The following is a 20,986-nucleotide window of genomic DNA, read 5'->3' as shown; positions in this document are numbered from 1 at the left end:
AAGTTTACTGCCAATTTTATCAATAAGAAATTGAAGGTTTTTTTTGAAGGTTTTTTTGAGGAAAGGGGGAAACCAAGGTATTTACCTAAATCGGCAGTGGCAGTAACATTTAATTCTTGTTCAAACTCGTCTCTCATTCTTTGGGGGGTGTTGCTAGAAAAGAAAATAGAGCTTTTTTCCTCATTCATCTTCTGACCTGATAGCTTAAAGAACTAAGAAAGGGTTTTTGTTAGAGAGAGCAATGTCTTTTCATCCGTTTGGCCAAATACCAGCACATCATCTGCGAATAGCAAATGAGAGATACTGGTTTTACCACCACGGAATCTAAAAGGGGACCAATCTTTAGACTGACATTCAACATGGATCATCCTAGACAAGTACTCCATACAAATTATGAATAAGTAAGGGGAGATCGGGTCTCCTTGTCTCAGTCCTCTAGAGGGAGTGAAAGAATCAGACGGTTTTCCATTAATAAGGATTGAAGATGAGACCGAAGAGACACAACTCATGATCAAGTCGACCGAATCATGAGAGAAATTAAAATAGAGAAGGCAGTGACGAATGAATGACCACTCGAGTCTATCGTATGCCTTTTCTAAATCCAATTTTAGAGCAAACACACCCTTTCTTCCCCTTTTCTTTTTGGTCATGGAGTGAACAATTTCAGATGCTATGATGAAATTTGTGTCAGTCCCCCTCCTCGGAAGGAAACTATTTTGGTTTGGAGAAATGAAGCTATTTAGCAAAGGACGGATTCTAGCAACCAAAATCTTAGAGATGAATTTGTAGCAGGAATTTACAAGACTTATGGGGCGGAAGCTATTAATTTTTGTGGGATTTTCTATTTTTGGGATTAAACAAATCACCGTTTTATTTAGCGATTGGGGAACAACTTTGTTACTAAAAACAGAGGAGATGAGGTGATGACAATCATGCTTTATTGATTCCCAAAAATGTTGGAAGAATAAAGCATGAACACTACTAAAATTCGGCTAAATTGCGACCGTATTTCTACGACCATCTAAATTTACGACCGTTTTTTATGCGGTCGCAATATTACGACTGCTTTGACAACGGTCGCAAATTTGCGACCGTTTTCAGCCTTTTAGACGATCGCTAGGATGTTTGAACAATTAAAAATAATTCTAAATTAAATTAAATCGTTTGCGACCGTCAAAGACGGTCGTAAATGTCATAATCTGCGACCGTCAAAGAGACGGTCGTAAATGTCATAATCTGCGAACGTCAAAGAGACGGTCGTAAATGTCAGAATTTGCGACCGCCTCTAAAACGGTCGCAGATTTTTAATTTTGCGACCGTTTTAGCGGTCGTAATTGTTTTTTATTTTTTAAATAGGGTATAAAAGAGATGGAAACTCACCCTAACCCTAATATTTTCACAGCCGCTACTCCTTCATTTTCGTATCTCCTCTCTTTCCTTCTCACGTTCCTCCTCTCTCTAATTCAATTTTCTTTCTTTTTCTCTAAATTTCCTCCCGTACTCTTTCCTCTTCTCCTTCTCGTTCTCTTTCCTCACATTCCTCCATCTCTGTTTCTTTGTTTCTTCTTAATTTATCTTTTTCTTAGGATTTCTGTCAACTAATGAATTGTGGTGTTGTATTTTTGTCAAAGTTTGGTATTAATGGTCAAATTCGACCATAAAAATTCCAGATTTGGAGTTTTTATGGTCGAATTTGACCATATAAACCTAAAGAGGAAGAAGTTTTGTGAAAGGTATGTATTTCTTCTCTGAATTTTTATTATATTTTTGTTTATTCTCAATTTTTGTTGTTTTATTTTGTTCTCTAATTTCCATGATTGTTCAATTTTTTTCCAAATGTTGTTTGTGTTTTTGTTTGAGTTTTGGTTCGATTTTTGTGTGTTTTTTTTGAGTTTTGGTTCGAATTTTTGTTGATTTTGTTCAAATAGTGGTTCAATTTTTGTCAAAATTGTGTAATTGTTCGAATTTTTGTTCAAATTTTGCTTAGTGTTTGTGGGTTTGATTTGTGTTCGTATTTTTTCCTGATTTTTTTTTAAATTTTGTGCATTTTATTTGTGGGTTAAATTGTTTTAATTAATTTATGTTGTTTTTTTTCGCTTTTTTGTTTGATTTTTGTAAATTTGTTCGAAATTATATGGGTTGTTTTTGTTGGTTTAATTGGATGTTTTTGTTAGTTCAATTTCTGGGTTGATTTTTTTGATAAATTTATGTTTTTTTGGGTTAAGGGTGGGTGGGTGGTGGTGGGTATTGATGGATGAAGGCGGGCGAAGGTGGTGGTGGGTAGAGGGCGGCGGATAGTGGTTGTTTAGGGTGGGCAGTGGTGGTGGCTTGGGTAGTTGGGATTTAGTTTCAGTGGATCTGGGTCAAGGGTGAGTGGGTGGTGGGTCTGTTTTCCTTTTTTTTTTTAACTTTTAGCGACCGCTTATGACGGTCGTTAATTTCAAGATTTGCGACCGTTTCATAAAGCGGTCGCAATTATTATTATTTGCGACCGTTTTCTTAACGGTCGTTGAAAATAGTAAAAACGGTCGCAAAAAATCTGCGACCGTCAAACGGTCGTATTTTTGTTTATTTGTGACCAAGAGAATAACGATCGCCATGTTACGACCGTTGACGGTTGCAATTATGTTTTGCGACCGTTTTTGCTATTTTCTGCGACCGTTTGAGGCGGTCGCAATTTGGCTGAATTTTAGTAGTGGAAAACCATCTTCTCCAAGAGCCTTTAGAGCCCCAACAGAGAACACAGCAAGCTTAAGCTCATGTAAAGAGGGGGGAACAGCAGGACAGAGATTCGGAGGAGATGGGAGTGGGAGGGAGGAGAAGAGGTAAAGAGGTTAGAGAAATGTGAGATAATATGACTTTGAAGGAGAAGGGGGTCAGAAATCCAAGTCCCAACCTCATTTTTTAAGGAGGTTATTTTATTTATTTTCTTTCTGATAGACGAGGAAATGTGAAAAAACTTTGTATTCCGATCACCATTGATGATCCAATCAGTTCTAGCACGAGCAGCCCAGTATAGCTCTTCCTGTTCGAGAAGGATGTTCTGCTCTTTACAAAGAGAGGCTTCCAAGTCAAATAGGAAAGAGTTTAATGGGTTCCGCTCCAGTGCTTTTTGGGCACCATTAATTCTGGATTGGATTTTTGATAGTTTGTGTTGGATACAGCCAATATGGGAGTAGGCCCAATCCTTGATCTCACCCGCTAAACAAAGGAGTTTATCAGGTAGTAAATCTTGGATGGTAGCCCAAGAACTAGCAACAAACGGGTCGAGATCCGGGTCGGTCAGCCACAACGGTTCGAATTTAAACATAACCCGACCCGGAGTATTGACCCATTTTTCTAAGGAAAGGAAGACCGGATTATGGTCAGATGAAAGTCTTGGTAGATTCTGGACTACGGCCTCAGGGAAAATATGGATCCAATCACTAGTAGCCCAGAATCTATCAAGTCTTTCAAAAATTGGCTTTTTTTTTTCTTTTGTTAAACCAAGTGTATTTGTGGCCAACAAAACCTAGATCAATCAGGTTACAATTGTCCATAGCCTCTTTATAAGCTCTCATATGGTTTATAGGATGAGGATTACCCCCCCCCCCCCCACTTTTCATGGGCAAAACAAATTTCATTAAAATCGCCACATACGACCCACGGCATATGGACTGAGTGACTGATATTTTCTAAATTTTTCCACATATCTAAACGAGCATTAAAATTTGTACTTGCGTAAAGCATAGTAAAGAAAAAAGAAGGTTTATTTTTCACCTGAACAACATCGTGAATGGATCGCGCATCTTTGCTCACGACGTGAATGGTGTTTACCCCACTATTCCAGAGAAACAGAATTCCCCCCGATAGACCGACCGGGTTGACCACCTCAAATGAGTTGAAGGGAAGGTTACTGATGATTTCTTCCACTCCCGACTTCTGCACTTTTGTTTCCGTTAGGACAACGATCTCACGGTTATGATCCCTAAGCAGCTGGCGGATGTTTCTTTTGAAACCATCTCTAGCAATACCTCTCGCATTCCAGAGGAGGATTGACATTCCTGGATTCATGAAGGGAAGGGCAGCCATCTCCGTCTTGGACTCGTACGAGGCGTTGTTGTTTAGAGTGACATACTGGCCCAGGTACTTGATGAATTTTTCCAGGTTGTTCACTTTGGTTTTTATGCCTGACATTTGCAGATTGGAGTTCCTCTTGACTCCCCAAGCAGCATGGAGTTGAATCTGAGTTGCTTGTCAGCTGATTAGGCACAGCAACTTGACATTGTTTGCTCCCTCCGCGGATTGAACCAGAAGCCATTCGCTTGTAATCAATAGGGCTTTTCTTTCGAGCGGAAGAACGGGTTCCGGGTCTGATATTAGTTGAAGCTCCCAAGGCATTATCAGGCCGTCGTAGTTCTCCTGCATTTTTGCAATCCACCATTGTAGGAGAATTCAAAGAGGTTCGTTCATGAGACGAATAGTTGCTAGAGACGGCACATGGGCCGGAACAAGGATCCGGGGGTCTATTGGGTGTTCCATCTGGAGGTTTGTGAACATGGGAGCTACTTGAGACGGCTCCAGCAAGATTTGGCGGAGCAGACCTGGAGTCAGGGCATTCCAGGAGCCCAGCAGACCTTGGGCATAGAATGATTGCAGATTTATCATTCGAGAAGGTTCCGTGAACTGGGGTTTCAAGAGGGTAATGATGTTTCTGGCATCCGAGAGGATTATTTTCACCGGTTTGGCGGTGGAATCTGACGGCGAACCGGGGTTGGGGCTGGTTTCGCTGATTTTTTTCCTCGAATGTCCATGGTAATTTTGAATGGATTGTTTGTTTGGCTGAATGAGGAAGTGTGTAGAAGAAGGGTCTTTTTGTTTGTTTAAATAAGGGTTAACTGGGTTTTGAAGAAGCAAAGTGCCGGATATTGGGAAGGGAAGAGGGGAAAATAAAGGAGAGACGACATTTGATCTGACCATTCGAATTCAGGCGGCTCATGTCAGGCAGCAGACTTTGGAAAGAGAAATAAATATTTTGGAAGGATTTTGCAACAGAGGTAATAAGGGGGGGTCAGAAGAAGAGGAAGAATTTTGGGAAATAGGGCCTACCACATCCATGTCATCATTTTCCAATTGGAGGAGTTAGAAGGTATTTGTCGTTATGTTCCTCGATTGGAGGGAGCCCGAATTTAAATTCTTTCCAATTCACGCGGGGAAGAACTCTCAGATAACGAGGAATGTTTTTTCCCCTTTTTCACAACCTGCCATTTTGCAGAATTTCCTGGCACCGGTAGCACCGGAGAATTAGGCTGAGGCTGGACTGATTCCTAGTAATTTGCCGGAGCTAAAGGTTTTGGATTGATCGAGGAGGAGGGAACTGGGGTTTTGGTAGAGGGCTTGTTTTGGTGATCAGAATACAAGAGGGGTTGTTTTAGTTTACCCAACCAAATTGAACTCTTTCTTGGGCTGTCATCATTTATGAGCACGAGGATCTTTGGGGATTTCATGAGAGAAATGCCTTTTTTATTGTCGCGCCTAATGAAGGTGCCAATTTTATTGCCAATTTTTGTAAGCATGGCGATCGATTGAAATTCCGCTGGAAGTTCATGAAGTTCAACCCAGACGAGGGATTGGCGAGACGGAGCCTCCGATGGCTTAAATCCTGGTTTCCATTTTAAAGTGGAGATATAGGCACCATTTAGAAACCAAGGTCCAGAGGATAAAACTCTGTGTACTTCCTGGGGGATTGAAATTTTGAAATGAAGAATCCTTTCCCAATTGGAAAGGTAGTCACGGGAGATTCTACTTTCCATACCTTCTGAATATTTTCCGCAAAGAATTTAGATGAAAACGATTTCCCACACGGCTTGGAAATGACGGCTAGGGACCAAGATTTGCAGAGACCTGAGTACTCTGTTTCATCGATAGGTATAAACAGCTCATTTGAGCTGTCAAACTCGACTGGGGCTGGGTTGCTGCGAACAGGGGGAGGGGATCCGATGAAATAAGGACTTGTTTGAAAGAAGGAGGGGGGTTTTGGCCGATGGAGGTTGCAGTAGGAGTGACAGAGGCTGAAACAGAGGGTGAAGAAACAGAGGGAGTTAACAATGAAGAAGAAAGGGGTAGAAAGGAGGGGGAAGGGGAGACGGAGGAGGAGATAGAGGGGAAGGAGGGAGAGGGTGAGAGGGCGGAGGACTTGACCGGGGAACGAATAGAGGAGGATGAGGGGGGGTGGTTGTCGGGGGGTTCTGTTTTGAAGGAAAAGGGGACTCTCTCTCACTAGGATTCTCTCTCATCTCTCAATCGGCTTTCATCCTATATTTTTTTAATGTTCCTTTGATTATACATTATGTTTGGTATAGTGTTTACACACCTGAACAATGGTGCAGATTATGGTGCATTAAACTACAATTACTAGCTCTAATAACAGTTCATTACCCATAAGTCATAACAACTCAGGTTTTCATTGTTATATAATCGAGGGTTGTAAAGGAGTTAGGCTTTAGGGTTGTAAAGGACTGAATGTATTTTTAAGAGTTAATGTAATATTTTGGAACTAAATTTTTTTAAATTTCACCTATGAACCTAAACTTTTTTATTTTACCCTTTGGGAACTAAGAAAGAATTTTAGCTGAAAAAATTAACTATGGTTAAGTGGTGGGGTCCATTAATTATTTTAGGTTCTAATTTAATTATGAAAAATGCTATACATAGCCCTTAGTGCTACATATAAGTATTAACTTTACACATGAAAATCGTAAAAAGTTAAGAAATCATAAAAGTATAAACACTAATTACACTAATTTGCGCGTGTTTTTGTCATAAATTCCTAACTTTATACAATTTCCTAACTTTAATTATTTACAAAAGAGAATTTCTTTTTTTTTTTAAAAAAAATATTGTGTTAGGTGTTTTAGTTTTTAACCCCAAAAAAATTACTGGGAAAAATAAGGTGTATTTTCGATTCTACTCATCATCATCAACCTCGGCTTCCCTGTTTGTTCTCCCTTTCAAATAAAATTGAAGCTTTGAAGGCGATTTAAGTGTAGATTATTAGCGGCTTTTAAAGCATCTTAGCACAAGTAAGTTATTTATGATTTATTTTTTTGAAACCAAGTTCTCTATGAATCTTGTACAACTACTTTAATTCAATTTTTTTTCTCATAATTTATTGCTAGGTTAAGGGCTTATTTTCAATACGTAGTAAAATTTTATGGGCATTCATGAATTATGATGCTGAAACTACTACTTCGTGTTGTTATAGTGTTGAATTTATTAGTTTGTTCTTGTGTTTTAGAATTTTAAACATCAATTTGAGGTCAATAATTCATAATTATTGTGTTCATGTGATTGTATAACGGACCATCGACTTTTTCTAATTTCTTAAAATGCAATGTAAGAAAACCATTTGAAAATTATCAACATCAAATTAATGCCTTAAGAATAAATATTTGGAAAAAAAAAACAATTTGAAATTCTTTAACTACATCTACAAATTCACCAATTCATACCCATGATTGTAGGCTGAAAAACTTTATTGTTGGAGAGCAAGAAAAAAACTTAAAGTAAATTGGACTATTGGATGGAGATAATATAATCGAAGAAGGCTTGCTTCAATTTTTGGATGTTAGTTGGATATTGTTGTTTTTGGATGATGATTGTTGTTGTTTTGTTTTGGATTTATGTATTGTTGTTTGCTATTTTTTTTTGAAAAAAGAGTTTTAAAGTTGATATTCACGATCTAATTTGTTTTGGAAATACTAAACTTTAGGTTGGTTAGTAAGATGGGTTAAATTGTTTGAGAATTAACCATAGGTCCCAAATAGTGAAAGAAAAAAAATTGAGGTCCCAAAAAGTGAAAAGTAAAAAAGCTTAGTCCCTAATTGTTAACTTAACTCTATTTTTTAATGAGCAATCGAGCAGGAGGGTGAGGGGGGTGACGCGCGGACGCGAGAGGCCATAGGTGGGAGTAATCACTATTTTTTTTTAATTGAATAAGTTAATTTAGAAGAATAATATACTACATAAAATAAAAAAATAATAAAAAATTTATCATACATAATAAATCCTCTGTCTTTGATTATTGGCTAAGACATCATTGGTCGTTCACAACTATTATAACACAGCTACTACTCCTAGTCAATTTATTTTGGACAATTTCTTTCCGTACAATTTCCATTGTCCTTAGCCCGGACCTTTCTTCATCCTCTCCTATCCAGCAATCGATTTCCGCCAAGTGTCCAGTCGAATTCCATCTCCAAATCTTACCAGTAAACTGAACATCCTCAATCTCTCGCTTCACTTCAGCTGTATCACTAATAACCTTAGCTCCCGACCCACTGCCAGACTCATAAACACCATTCGTATGCACCCGGGCCGACTCGTAAGGCATGGAAACAAGGTCGGCCCGGCAAATAGGGCATGTAGTGTGAGCCGCTAACCAGCGGTCCACACATTGAAGGTGGAACAAATGATCACATTTAGGCAGCAAACGTAGCATTTCCTCCTCCTCGTACGGGCTTAGGCACACGGCGCACTCTACTGGTCCCTTGTTGGATCCTCGTCGTGCTACATTAGAGTACGCAAAGACAGGAAAAACCCTAAGGATCGCCGGGTCAATCCCAGCCCGGGCCCGATGGACTGACCCGGGGTCCCGTGAGCTGCAGTAGCGGTTGAAGCATGCGTAAACAATGTAGTAAAGAATTGCGAAGATGATGAATGAGACTACAGCCGCTAGTCCCGTGTAAAGGGGGCTCCATACTGAGTTTGAGTCTGAGTCTGAGTCTGAGTCTGGATTGCCATGATTGATGTATTGTGCTCTTGCAAGTAAAATTGTAGGGTGAAGAGAAGAATAGAATAATGTGATGAATAAAATGTGTGTGTAGTAACAAGGTTTGCTATAGAATAAAATCATGTTAGAAATAAGAAGAGATTAGGAAAGAAATAGAGGAAGCATAGAGAAAATGGAAAAATGAGCAAATATATCATGATATGTTAAATGATGAAAATTAGCTATTAATTTGTTCAAATTTGTGCCAACATATTAATTAGTGAAGAGGAATTGAATGATTACGAGAAAGACTTACTTTATAGTATTTTGAAGCTAAGTCGTGAAGGCAACATTAACTTTATGAGCTTAAAATTTGTGCAACTAATAAAGGGAATGCAAGAGGAGTAGAAAGTGGCATGCCATTAGTAAGATTATATAGAAGAATTTATTATACTTAAATAAGATTTGCCACTACCAACAAGCTAAGGGATGCGATTGATGTTATCAAAAATATAATAAAATCAAGTGATTAAGGATGTGATCGTTGACGGTTGTTAGCTTGCATAATTAATTAGCAACTAGTACATATATTTAGGTTTGACATTGCAACTATTCCTTGGATATACTCTTGTTTAGATTGATTATGTTGACCGAGTATGCTCTTATCGATCAATTTCAAACAAGTGATAACTGTACGGAATACTACCTAGACAACATAGCTTATCGATCTGTACGTAACGCTCAGTTAGAAATGTTCAAAAAGAATCTAACAAGAGCATTGAGACTTTTTATGAAACATAGCATATTCAAAATCCTCATTTTGGTAAGGAAAAGGGTCTTATCGGGCCAAAACCTCCCACAATTCCTCCTGCTTGGACTAGCAGGCTAGAAATAAACTTTGGGAACGGAGGAGAAGGGTTAGAGAATCTTCATCCCAAAGTGTCTCTAGTGGGGTTTGATCCCAAACACACAGATCAAGCTATGCTTAGTTCATGATACTTACATGTGTATGAGAAATATATGCAACTTTATCCGAGGATTTTTAGGACTCACGTTGTTATTTCACATGATATCAACAAAACATTTTTGCATTCATTAGTATTACTAAACAAGGTGGTTGGTGTCATGATGATACCATCTAAAGTATAATGAAATACCAACGCGTGTTATGACATTTTTTTTCCAAGTGCGGTATAAGTGAATGGACGAATATGCCTTATTAGAGTCATATATGACTCTAATTCCTAGAGTCCTAGAAATCCTCCAACTTATCCTACGTCCACAATTTTATCATACAACTACTACTCCTAGTCAAACTACGTCTCAAACAGTCTTCACGTATTGCCCCCGGTAACCTTATCTTGAACCTCTCTCCGTCCTCGTCCCCATCCCGTTCGATTTCCGTCAAGTGTCCGGTTGAGTTACACCTCCAAATATTGCTAATATACTGACCCTCATGAATTTCTTCTATTTTCTCAAAGGTATCGATTTCAACCTCCGCTCTTAACATGCTTCCCGACCCATCAACACGACCCGATTCTACTCGAATCATCATCTCATCATGTATGGAGACGAGGTTAGCCCGACAAAGTGGACATGTCGTGTGAGCCGCCAACCAGTCATCCACACAACGAAGGTGGAACACATGGTTACACTTGAACAACAAACGCAACGTGTCTTCCTCTTCGAATGGGCTTAAGCACACCGCACACTCTAGAATTCCCTTATAATTAGACCCAAAACTTGTAACATTAGAGTAGGTAAAAACAGGACAAGCCTCAAGGATGGCCTTGTCGAGTCCACCTTGAGGCCGTTGTGGTGGCTCAGGCTCCGGCGGCAGCCAGCAAAATTGAATAAAGCATGCGTATGCAGTGTAGTAGAATATGATGAAGAATAAGGTTAAGAACGTAGCCACTATTCCCGTGTAAAGTGGGTTCCATATCGAGTCTGAGTCCAAATCCGAGTCTGAATCATCAACATTGATGTATTGTGCACTTACAAGTAAAATAGAAGGATAAAATGAAGAGATAATTAGGAATGATGTGATGAGAAAAATGAATAATTGGTAAAAATATTTGCAAATGAAAAAAAGCATGGTGTATTAGTGTGAAAATAAGAAGAAATGGGGATAGAAATAGAGTAAGCATAGAAAAATGAAGATATAAATATAGCCGGAAGAAATATACTACCTCAATTTTATATTATTTGCAACAAAAGAATATTTTATGTCTCACAATTAGTATCACGTAATATTAAATGAACTTAGTTTACTTGATAGCTGAAATCTTGAGTAGAAAGTGGCATGCTATGAGTTAGGTTTTACTTTTGAGGTACTCTTGAATTCATGCTTGATTTCAAGCTTACGTAATTATCTAGCACTTGTATATCTTAGTTGTGGAAGCTTATAAATATATAATTCTTTAGGATTGTAAATATAATACGAGTAGTACATTTTTTAACTACGTTTTTAGTCATGATTAACGCTTACATAATGTTTAAACCGTACCTAGGTAGCTATTCGTTTCATATAACATAACGATTGATCATTTGACAGACGATTGATATCAGATTTGCAAATTAAGCATGATCCACTCCTAATACGTTCTAGAATATATTAATTATTGCACAATAAGTAAAGTGTAGAAGCGTGTTATAATTGACTTAAGTCTGAGTACGGTTTAACAAGGCGCCGTGATTCACACCTATTAAATTGCCCAGTATATACAGTGTTAATTGTTGTTCAATTTCTGATTTTGCGCGCTACTTCCGTGCAAGAGTGTTCAAAAACCCATCGAAATAAAAATTAAAGTGGACTAGATTGAAGAAAATCTGACTCGAAAAATATGATTTTTTTTTTTTTTTTTTAGTCTTTGCCTCTGCGGTCCGATTCGGAGAAAAAAAAAAAGTCTTGGACTAGGATGGTTCGTCCTTCTACTCCGTAGTGAACTAATAAAATTCCTAAATTGATTTATTTAATTTCTTCAATATGTTATGAACTTGAAAAAATTGAACTTCTTTGGTTTTTTTTTTAATTACATGATTATTTTATCACCTCTGTTAATACACAATTTTAACTATTAATATCTTTAATTAATGATAAGAAAAACTTATTATAAATAATTAATATTACAATAATATAATATACATTAAGACGATTCAAATAAGATTATGTGACTATTTTTTTTATCATACCTATAAATCATACAATTTAATGCAAAATATTTAAATAGTGTTTTAAGTCAAAATATATCAATTAAAAAAAACAAAGAGTATATATCAGAAAAAATGGCTCAAACCAGTTAGTTTTTGAAAAATAAACAGTCTAAAATAGGCCCAAATTGATCCAGCCCAGGTTTTGGACCAAACCTGTTTTGTTCCTACCGTACTTTGTTTGGTATTCGAATTCTTGAATATAAAATTTCCAATTTCCAATCCGATTAAGCTGTGGAAGTTGTGGAATGATTAAGACATTAGAATTTGTGGAAAATAAAGTCTTCCTTAATTATCCCCTCAAAAAAGTTGTAGACACCCATTTGTGTCTCCCCAAAACCAAACCCAGTGATGAATACCTTTCACGTCGAACCATAATCGAATGAGGTGAAAGTGTGAAAAGTCTAGTGTTGCGGTTAGTTTTTGTTAAAATTCTTTCTTTCTGTTTTCGAAAACCCACTCTATTTTATGAAAACGTCCATTCCAGTTTTGTTTGGTCCATGATAAGGGTCCAATAATGGTGTAGTTGGATGGGGCTTGCAAAGACCTTTCCAACGATATATTATAAGCCCAATTCCGATGGATAATGAGGAAGTTATGGCCAAAATACTAAACTGGGCCCAAACCGGATTTTACCTACGACCCAATGATCATGAGGAGAGTCCAAAGGTTTAATCCTATTCCTAAACTAATTAGGATTTATTAGAATCTTCTATAAGTTTCTAAAATATCTTAATTATCCTTTTTTGAAAAGATAAGATTAAGGAATTTGATTTAAATATAAACTTTCCTTTTTTATAAAACTTTCCTTTTTTAAAGTCCTAATTCTATTCGGATTTAAACATGTTCAAAGACAGTCAGATATTATTTTCGTGCCTCATATTTTTATCCACATTTTATATGGTTGGATAGATCTTGAAATTATCTTTCTAATGATATATTATAATAATAAATCCGAGCTATAACGGAAAAGATATGAATAAGATATCAAACTCTATCCAAAACTGACACCGTCTCACTATTTCGTTCATATCTTTTATTCTACAACATATTTTAATCTGATTCCAATTGGGTTAGAAAGTAGACTTCAAGATCTTTCCAACGACATCTTATTCATCTTATATTCCGATTCCTGGATCAAAATGATAAAAACAAAATCCGCAAAAACTGCTGTCTACGAGTTTTATTTCGATTCGAATTTGGATTCTTTTCTTAATTCTTCGACCCTCTTTTTTCCTATAAATAGAGGTAATATCTCCCCTTTTTCAATAACCAACTCTCATCAAGATTTTCTTGATTATTCTTTCTCTCTCTCTTTTCTAAACTAGCCTTTTCTCGAATAAATAATTCCGCATTCATTAGATCTAGAAACACCTAGCCATATTCGAAGTTGCCTTCGCCCTAGACGTGAAAGGTTTTAATTTATGAGGGTTTGGTCCCAAATCTCTATTTAAATTATTTAATTTAATTGTTTTGATTATTATTTTCCTTGAAGTTACTAACGTGTGTATTTTGTTATTAGAAAGAGGTACGAGGCATCAAAGTAAGTACTTTATTGATTTAATTGATATTATGATGTAGAAATCATGTTTATATTGTTATTATGATATTCCTAGTATCATGTCTAGGATATTTTTAATATTAAATATGATTGTTATGATGCTTCCTATGTTCTTCCTAATATTAATTCATGTTAGTATCATGTTAGGGCTAAAGATTTGATTTTTATTGCTTAGTGACATGCTAGGATTTGTTATTAATCTTGTTAGTATCATGCCTAGGATCTCGCTATGCTTTAACATGATTATGATGATTATTTGTTATACTTTGTTATTATTATTATTAATGATGTTGATTATTTATTATGTTGCTTGATATGCATATTATTTTATCGTTATTGCTTGATCACCTTTATTGCATGTTTAAAGGGAATTGGTACTTGCAATCACGCTTAATAAGATAATTAATAATCTTGTTAGGTTAACTTTGATTATAATTCAAGTGATCGCCAATAATAGTTTGTTTGTGCATTAAATTCAACCAACATAGATTAAACAGGTTTAGGATTAATCCTATTGATTGTATGTTAGTCAAAAAGCGTACATGAATACGAGCAGAATAAAGTAAAGGCCTATTGTTAGGGCAGGTTCAATCTCTTTTAGGTTGGATTTGTACCATCATCCCCGAACCCTATTTTGGTTCATGACCTTATGGAGTTGACGATCTCTTGGATCGTTAAGGGGTGTAACCTTCATCCTATGAACGGTTTACAAGTTCCTTAAAAACTTGTTGGCGACTCTTTTGCTCTATCTTCTTCCCTTTTGGACGCTACCGTACTTTAGTGTATGATCACGGTGGGGTTCAAGCTAGTGGGATTAAGGCTTGAAATTATTCCCTACAAAATTCTTCCTTAATTATATAGAGATTTGATACCTCAAACTAGTAAGGATTGTTTGGTACGCGACTTATATGTTGCACTAAAGCAAATCCTTGCGGATTAAGGCCTAGAGAAGGAAATATCTATCAGTGGGCCCATGTTTACCTAGAGCATTACATGAGGCATAAAGTAAGAGAATATCTACTTCTAACATACTTGTAGTGAAAATTAATCTCGCAACCTTTATGATATTGTGACTTTGTGAGGTATAATCCTTACCTCTATACCAAATAAGGGCCTAAGTGGTATTACTTTTTGTGAGGGAAAAGACCAAATACATCTTGGTAAATGGTAGCACATAAGCTAGACCTGGTCATGGGCCGATTCGAGTCTTGGAAAAATAGTTAGCTCATTTTGGACCCAAGTTTTAGCCAAAACATTCGTACCAAAACATGATACTTCATGCTAATTTTGAGTCGGGTCAATTATAACTAAAATCAAGATTTTAGGGTGTTAAAAGACTCAAGGGTCAAGCTAGCCCAAGTCCGAAATTAAGAGTAAAATAAATACTCAAACTCGTTCAAAATTTGAATAGGTTACTTTTGATCAGCTCTAATTATAGCATACTTTCTATTGTGGATCTTTTACCAAAATGGTTAATTTTAGAAAAGTATTTACAAAAATGCTAATCATAAATTTCAATTCCAAAACTAGCTAAAATATTGACTTGAAAGGAAATTATTTATTTCTTATTTATGAAAAATTGAATAATCAACGGGGTTTAGAAATACTTGTAATCTCCCTCGAAAGATAGGGTTGCGCTTCCTCGCAAGAAAGGAACGACCTCCGTTGTCTCGAACGTGCTGATCTCCGGCGTTATGGCGGAGGAACTGATTGAAAAATGCTCCTCTTTACGATTGGAAGAGGAGGAAGGTAGTTTAATTGACTTAGGGAACGTTGAAAGTACAGAGTCGGAAGAAAACCTTGCTCTGCTCTTGGTGGGACGATTATGCACTGCTAGACCATACAATATTGAGGCGTTTAAACGAACGATGTTGAAGGTTTGGGCGCCTAAGGAGAGGATGATTGTTAGGGTTTTAAGCCCTAATCTTTATGGTTTCCAGTTTTTCCATTGGCAGGATAAAGAAAAGGTTCTCAAGGGATGACCTTGGTGCTGGGACAATCATTTAATTGTTCTTAATGAAGTAAGTGGCGATGAACAGCCGGACCAGGTTGATTTGAAATTCTCACCGTTCTGGATTAGGGTTAGCAAATTGCCTTTTAATTGCAGAACAAATAATTATCTTAAAACCTTTATTGCTGGACTTGGAGAAGTGATGGAAATAGAGGATGATCTCTTGGGATTGAATCGCTTTAGAAGAGTTCGTGTATTGATTGATACATCAAAACCCTTGCGCAGATACCAATGGGTGAAGGACAGAGGAGGCAACAAAGTTAAGGTGGAATACAAGTATGAGCGGTTGTCGTATTTCTGTTTTGCTTGTGGAGTCATAGGACACTCCGAAAAGGACTGCTTGGCAGTGACAGAAGAAGAGAAGGAGAGTCGGTTAGGGTGGGGTTTGTATCTTCGAGCCTCTCCTAGAAAAGGGTATGCGAAGGAGCTTGAAGAGGTTTCACAGGCGTTGAAAGGCAGAAGGAAACTATTTATTACAAGAGAAGGGGATATGTGTGATAAGGGGCAACAGGAACATGAGAATGCTTTAGTTGTTTCATCCATCAATAAGGTTAGTGGAGAAAAAGAAGCTCCGGTGATGACAGGAAGTAATTGACTTGTGACCATAGGAGATAGAGAAGGATAAAGACCTTGCTTTGCCTCCTTTTTCCTTCAGTTCTACAAAAGAAGCTGCTACTGCTCCAATTGGGAAGAAGTCGTGGAAGAGGATAGAGAAAGGAGAGAAAAAGCAGGGGAGTGGAGGGATAGATTTAAACCAAAAAAGAAGGGTGGAGGAGTTGCTGGCAGGAGGCGTGGGAGTAGATGAGATAGAGGAGAAGAGATCAAAGGTGTTTTTGAACACTTACGAGGATGATATTATGGCGGAGGTTGGCGAGGACCAACCCCGCCAGGTCCAATGAGTCTCCTATGTTGGAACTGCCAAGGGATGGGAAACCCTTGGTCAGTTCGAAGGCTCCGGAAATGGAGCAATCTTCATGGCCCGGACATGGTTTTTCTTTCAGAAACCATGATTAATAAAGCTGAAATAGAAGGAATAAAAGATAGGATTGGTTTTTCCAATGCCTTTGGCGTGTCTAGTGTAGGTAAGTATGGAGGTATGTGTTTGTATTGGAATGCGGATAAGGTGGATTTTTCTATTGTGTTGTTCTCGCAAAATCATATATGTGGTGACGTGGAGAGGCAAGGGAAAAAATGGAGGTTTGTAGGTATTTATGGGTGGCCGGAGATTGCTAATAAATGTCGAACTTGGAGCCTCATTCAACATTTATGTGGTGAAGCTCAAATTCCAATTATTTTTGGGGGTGATTTTAATGAGATTCTTACTTATGAGGAGAAGGAAGGGGGGTCGGTTAGGGAGAGGAGGGAGATGGCTGGCTTTCGAGAGATGTTGGATGTGTGTGAGTTGAGGGACTTGGGGTTTAGAGGCCAATGGTGGACTTGGGAGAGGGGTGTGACTATAGCTACCCGGGTTCGAGAAAGACTTGATCGATATCTTGCCACTTCTTCCTGGACTCGCTTTTATCCGTGTGCATATGTTGAGCATCTTCTAAAAAAGCAGTCAGATCACACCCCTATTTTGCTGAGGTTGGAGAAACAAAGCAAGCGAAAAAAGAAGAAGAGGAATTTTAGATTTGAAACTGCTTGGATGTTGGATGCAAACTGTGAAGCTACCATAAGATGCGCATGGGAGGAAGAAGTGGGTTCCGATATTATGATGAAATTGATGACAGTTGGGAAGAAATTAATGTCTTGGAGTCGAGAAAAGTTCGATGATATTGGCACGAAAATTGAGGAGAAAGAGCAGGCGACACTTAGAGCATCCCATCAATTGCCGATTTCTCAAAGCAACTGTGAGTCTTGCGTGAGATTGGAGAAAGAACTTCAGGAATTAAATGAGAAGCAAGAAGCTCATTGGTTCTTGAGGTCGAGAGTTGCTGAGATTCGAGATGGGGATCAAAACACGAAGTACTTCCACCACAAAGCCTCTCAAAGGAAGGCAAAAAATGCTATTCATGGATTATTTGATTCGAATAGTACATAGCAGACCGAAGAGTCGCAGGTGGAGAAAGTCATCACTGAGTATTACAAAGATATGTTTGAAACCAATGGGTCTTCTGCCGAGGCTCTCCAAGAAGTGCTTCAGTATTTGCCGATTTCTATCACTCCGGAACAAAATTTGGATTTGTCAAAACCGTATACAAAGGCTGAAATTCTCGATGCTCTAAAACAAATGCACCCTTGCAAGGCCCCGGGCCCAGATGGTATGCATGCTATCTTTTATCAAAAAATTTGGCATATAGTTGGTGATGATGTGACTACTTTTGTTAGCAATGTTCTAAATGGTCGTACTAGTCTTGAGCATGTTAATAGAACTAATATTGCTTTAATCCCTAAAATAAAGTCTCCAACTTCTTGTTCGGAATTTCGTCCCATAAGCCTGTGTAATGTACTGTATAAGCTTGTTTTGAAGGTGATTGTGATGAGGTTGAAATTAATTTTGTCGGGGGTTGTATCAGAAAATCAGAGTGCTTTTGTTCCGGGCAGACTAATCACTGACAATGCGCTTATTTCTATGGAATTATTCCATACCTGAAAAAGAGGAGTAAGGCTAGAAAGGGAACGATTGCTTTGAAGCTTGATATGAGTAAAGCTTATGACAAGGTTGAATGGGGATTTTTGAAGAAACTGTTGCTCACTATGGGTTTTGATGGGAGATGGGTGAACTTGATCATGAACTGTGTGTCTTCGGTGAAATACTCTTTTATTGTTAATGGAAGAGTATGTGGTGATGTGACTCCTACTAGGGGTCTAAGGCAGGGGGATCCTCTATCCCCTTATCTCTTTATTTTAGTTGTCGATGCCTTATCTCTGATGTTGAAGAATAAAGTGATAAATGGAGAGTTACATGGAGCTAGAGCCAGTCGCAGGGGTCCTGTAATTTCTCATCTTCTTTTTGCAGACGACAGTCTACTTTTTGCTAGAGCCAACCGACAGGAATGCGAAAAAATTGTTGATATTCTCAACAAATATGAAGCAGCATCCGGACAGAAAATTAATTATGAAAAGTCGGAGGTGTCTTTTAGTAAAGGTGTTAAACAAGAGCAGAGAGAAGATTTGATGAATATTTTGAGCATGCGGCAGGTTGATAGGCATGAGAAGTATCTTGGCATTCCAACTTCTCCAGGGAGATCGAAAAGGGTGGTGTTTGAGGCATTGCTTGATAGAATCTGGAAGAAGTTACAAGGATGAAAAGAAAAACTCCTTTCTAGAGCCGGAAAAGAGGTGCTCCTAAAATCTGTAATACAAGCTATCCCTACTTACCTTATGGGAGTTTATAAGTTCCCTTTCTCGGTGATTAAGAAAATTAATAGTGCTATGGCACAATTTTTTTGGGGTAGTTCGGATACTCGTCGAAAGACACATTGGAGGAGTTGGAGTACTCTCTGTACTCTTAAGGGCTTAGGAGGTATGGGATTTAGAGATTTAAGTGTGTTTAATGATGCCCTTTTGGGTCGTCAAACGTGGAGATTGGTGCACAACGAGAATTCACTCCTAAGCAAAGTCATGAAGGGGAAGTACTACCCAAACTGCTCTTTTCTCGAAGCCTCACTTGGGCATGCGGGTAGCTACTCGTGGCAAAGTGTGTGGAGCGAAAAATCGTTGGTGAAAGAAGGTGTTATTTGGAGAATAGGGACAGGCACTCAAGTGAGTATATGGAAGGACCCGTGGGTGGCGGATGAATGTGGCAGATTTATCACTACTGCCGAGTGTGGTGATGTTACTCAAGTGTGCGACCTGATAAATTTCGAGAGTATGGATTGGAATGTAGAGCTAATTTCTCGTATCTTTAACGCGAGAGATCAAAAGTGCATTCTAGCACTTCCATTGAGCTGGAGAGAACCCAAGGACGCTTTGACATGGGCTTTCTCTAAAGATGGTTTATACTCGACTAAGAATGCATACATGTTGGGTAAGGGCTGCAATTTTGATGATTTTCATCAAGTGTGGGTTTTTATTTGGAGCCTAGAAGTATCACCTAAGGTGCGGCAATTTCTATGGAGGTTTTGTACGGGTACTCTGCCCACAAAAGGCCTCCTTATGGCGCGACACATGATTGAGGAAGCCTGCTGCCCGTGGTGTGGAGAGGTGGAGACGGGCTTCCATGCTATTTTTGAGTGTGTGCGAGTTGAGGAGCTTTGGGAAGATTGTGGCTGCTCCTCCCTCTGTGCAAGAGCTGTAGGGGATCCTTGTGAATTATTGCTCAGTTGGAAGAACGCAAGTGCAAAGCTACAACAGAGGGCTGCTTATTTGGCTTGGTGTGTGTGAGGTGACAGAAATAAGAAGGTTTTCGAAGGCACATGGACACCAAATGGGGTACTTGCGGCCAGAGTTGGCAGATTGGTAGAGGAGTTTGGGCAATATAGTAAGAAAATTTACACCTCAAATATGCCCAAAGCAAAGAGAAGCAGCAAGATCTGGAAACCACCCCCTGCTGGAGCAATTAAGATCAATGCGGACGCATCCCTTGCTATTGAGGGCTGGGTGGGGATGGGTGTGGTCGCAAGAGATTGTGAGGGGAAGGTCCTTATGGCAGCGACCAGAAGGGTCCGTGCTTGGTGGTCGCCAGAGATAGCTGAAGCGAAGGCCGTGTGTATGGCAGCCAGGCTTGCGGAAGCTTACGGATTCAATGATATTATAGTGGAGACCGATTGCCAGGGGCTTGTAAATCGCCTTTCGAAAGCTGATGTCTTTCTCTCTGATTTGGATAATGTGTTAGAAGATTTTCTTTCTTTAAGCCTTAGTTTTAATTCAATAGCTTGGAGTCATGTTAGAAGAGATGGCAATTTTGTTGCTCATCACTTAGCCAAGCTCTTGCCTAGCGGTGTAGAACAAGTATGGGAGAATCATTGTCCTCCGGAGATTTCACCTTATGTACTCTCGGACATTTTGTCCTTTAATTGATTAATACACCGTTACTTTCTCTCAAAAAAAAATTATTTCTTATTTTTCTTTGAACCAATTTGGTTCACTTTATGGGTTTTTTATTTTATTTAATATTATTATCTTGGTTTTTTAGTTTTTTGGGAAATTCTAATGCCATAGTTTAAAATATCCCATTAATTTGAAAAATAACATTGAACGTAATATATTTGTAACAATTCTCAGGAGACTCTACTTTATTCAGTGATGCAAACATCAGCATTTTTTTTAAAAGTTACACAAAATAAAAATATATTTTAAAAAAAAAAAAATTCACTCAAAAAATTGATCTAAAAAAAATCAACTAAGAACATATTCATTGTCAGTCAAAATATATCACATAAATATATGTAAGTTTGATTTATTACACACATTAAACTCAAAAATATTCAAATTAGTCGACAGTAACATAGAGTAGATACAATTAAGAGGCATGTAAAGATGAACAATACCTTAAAAACCGTTATTGTCGTAT

General features: G+C 38.1%; 1 protein-coding gene across 1 annotated transcript; it reads left to right on the top strand.

Moving 5' to 3' along the window:
* Positions 1 to 19,977: 19,977 nt before the first annotated feature.
* LOC110708919 lies at positions 19,978 to 20,493 on the top strand. Its single transcript, XM_021887145.1, has one exon. The coding sequence runs from the start codon at positions 19,978 to 19,980 to the stop codon at positions 20,491 to 20,493; it is 516 nt and encodes a 171-aa protein (XP_021742837.1).
* Positions 20,494 to 20,986: the final 493 nt, after the last annotated feature.

The sequence above is a fragment of the Chenopodium quinoa genome, unplaced genomic scaffold (genome assembly GCF_001683475.1).
Source record: "Chenopodium quinoa cultivar QQ74 unplaced genomic scaffold, ASM168347v1, whole genome shotgun sequence".
NCBI lineage: Eukaryota > Viridiplantae > Streptophyta > Magnoliopsida > Caryophyllales > Amaranthaceae > Chenopodium > Chenopodium quinoa.
The sequence above is the reverse complement of the archived record's forward strand: the minus strand, read 5'-3'. Positions and strand labels throughout refer to the sequence as shown.

Bases quoted from the DNA above. Each gene is read 5' to 3' on its own strand.
- LOC110708919 (XM_021887145.1), top strand. From the start codon at position 19,978: ATGCCCAAAGCAAAGAGAAGCAGCAAGATCTGGAAACCACCCCCTGCT.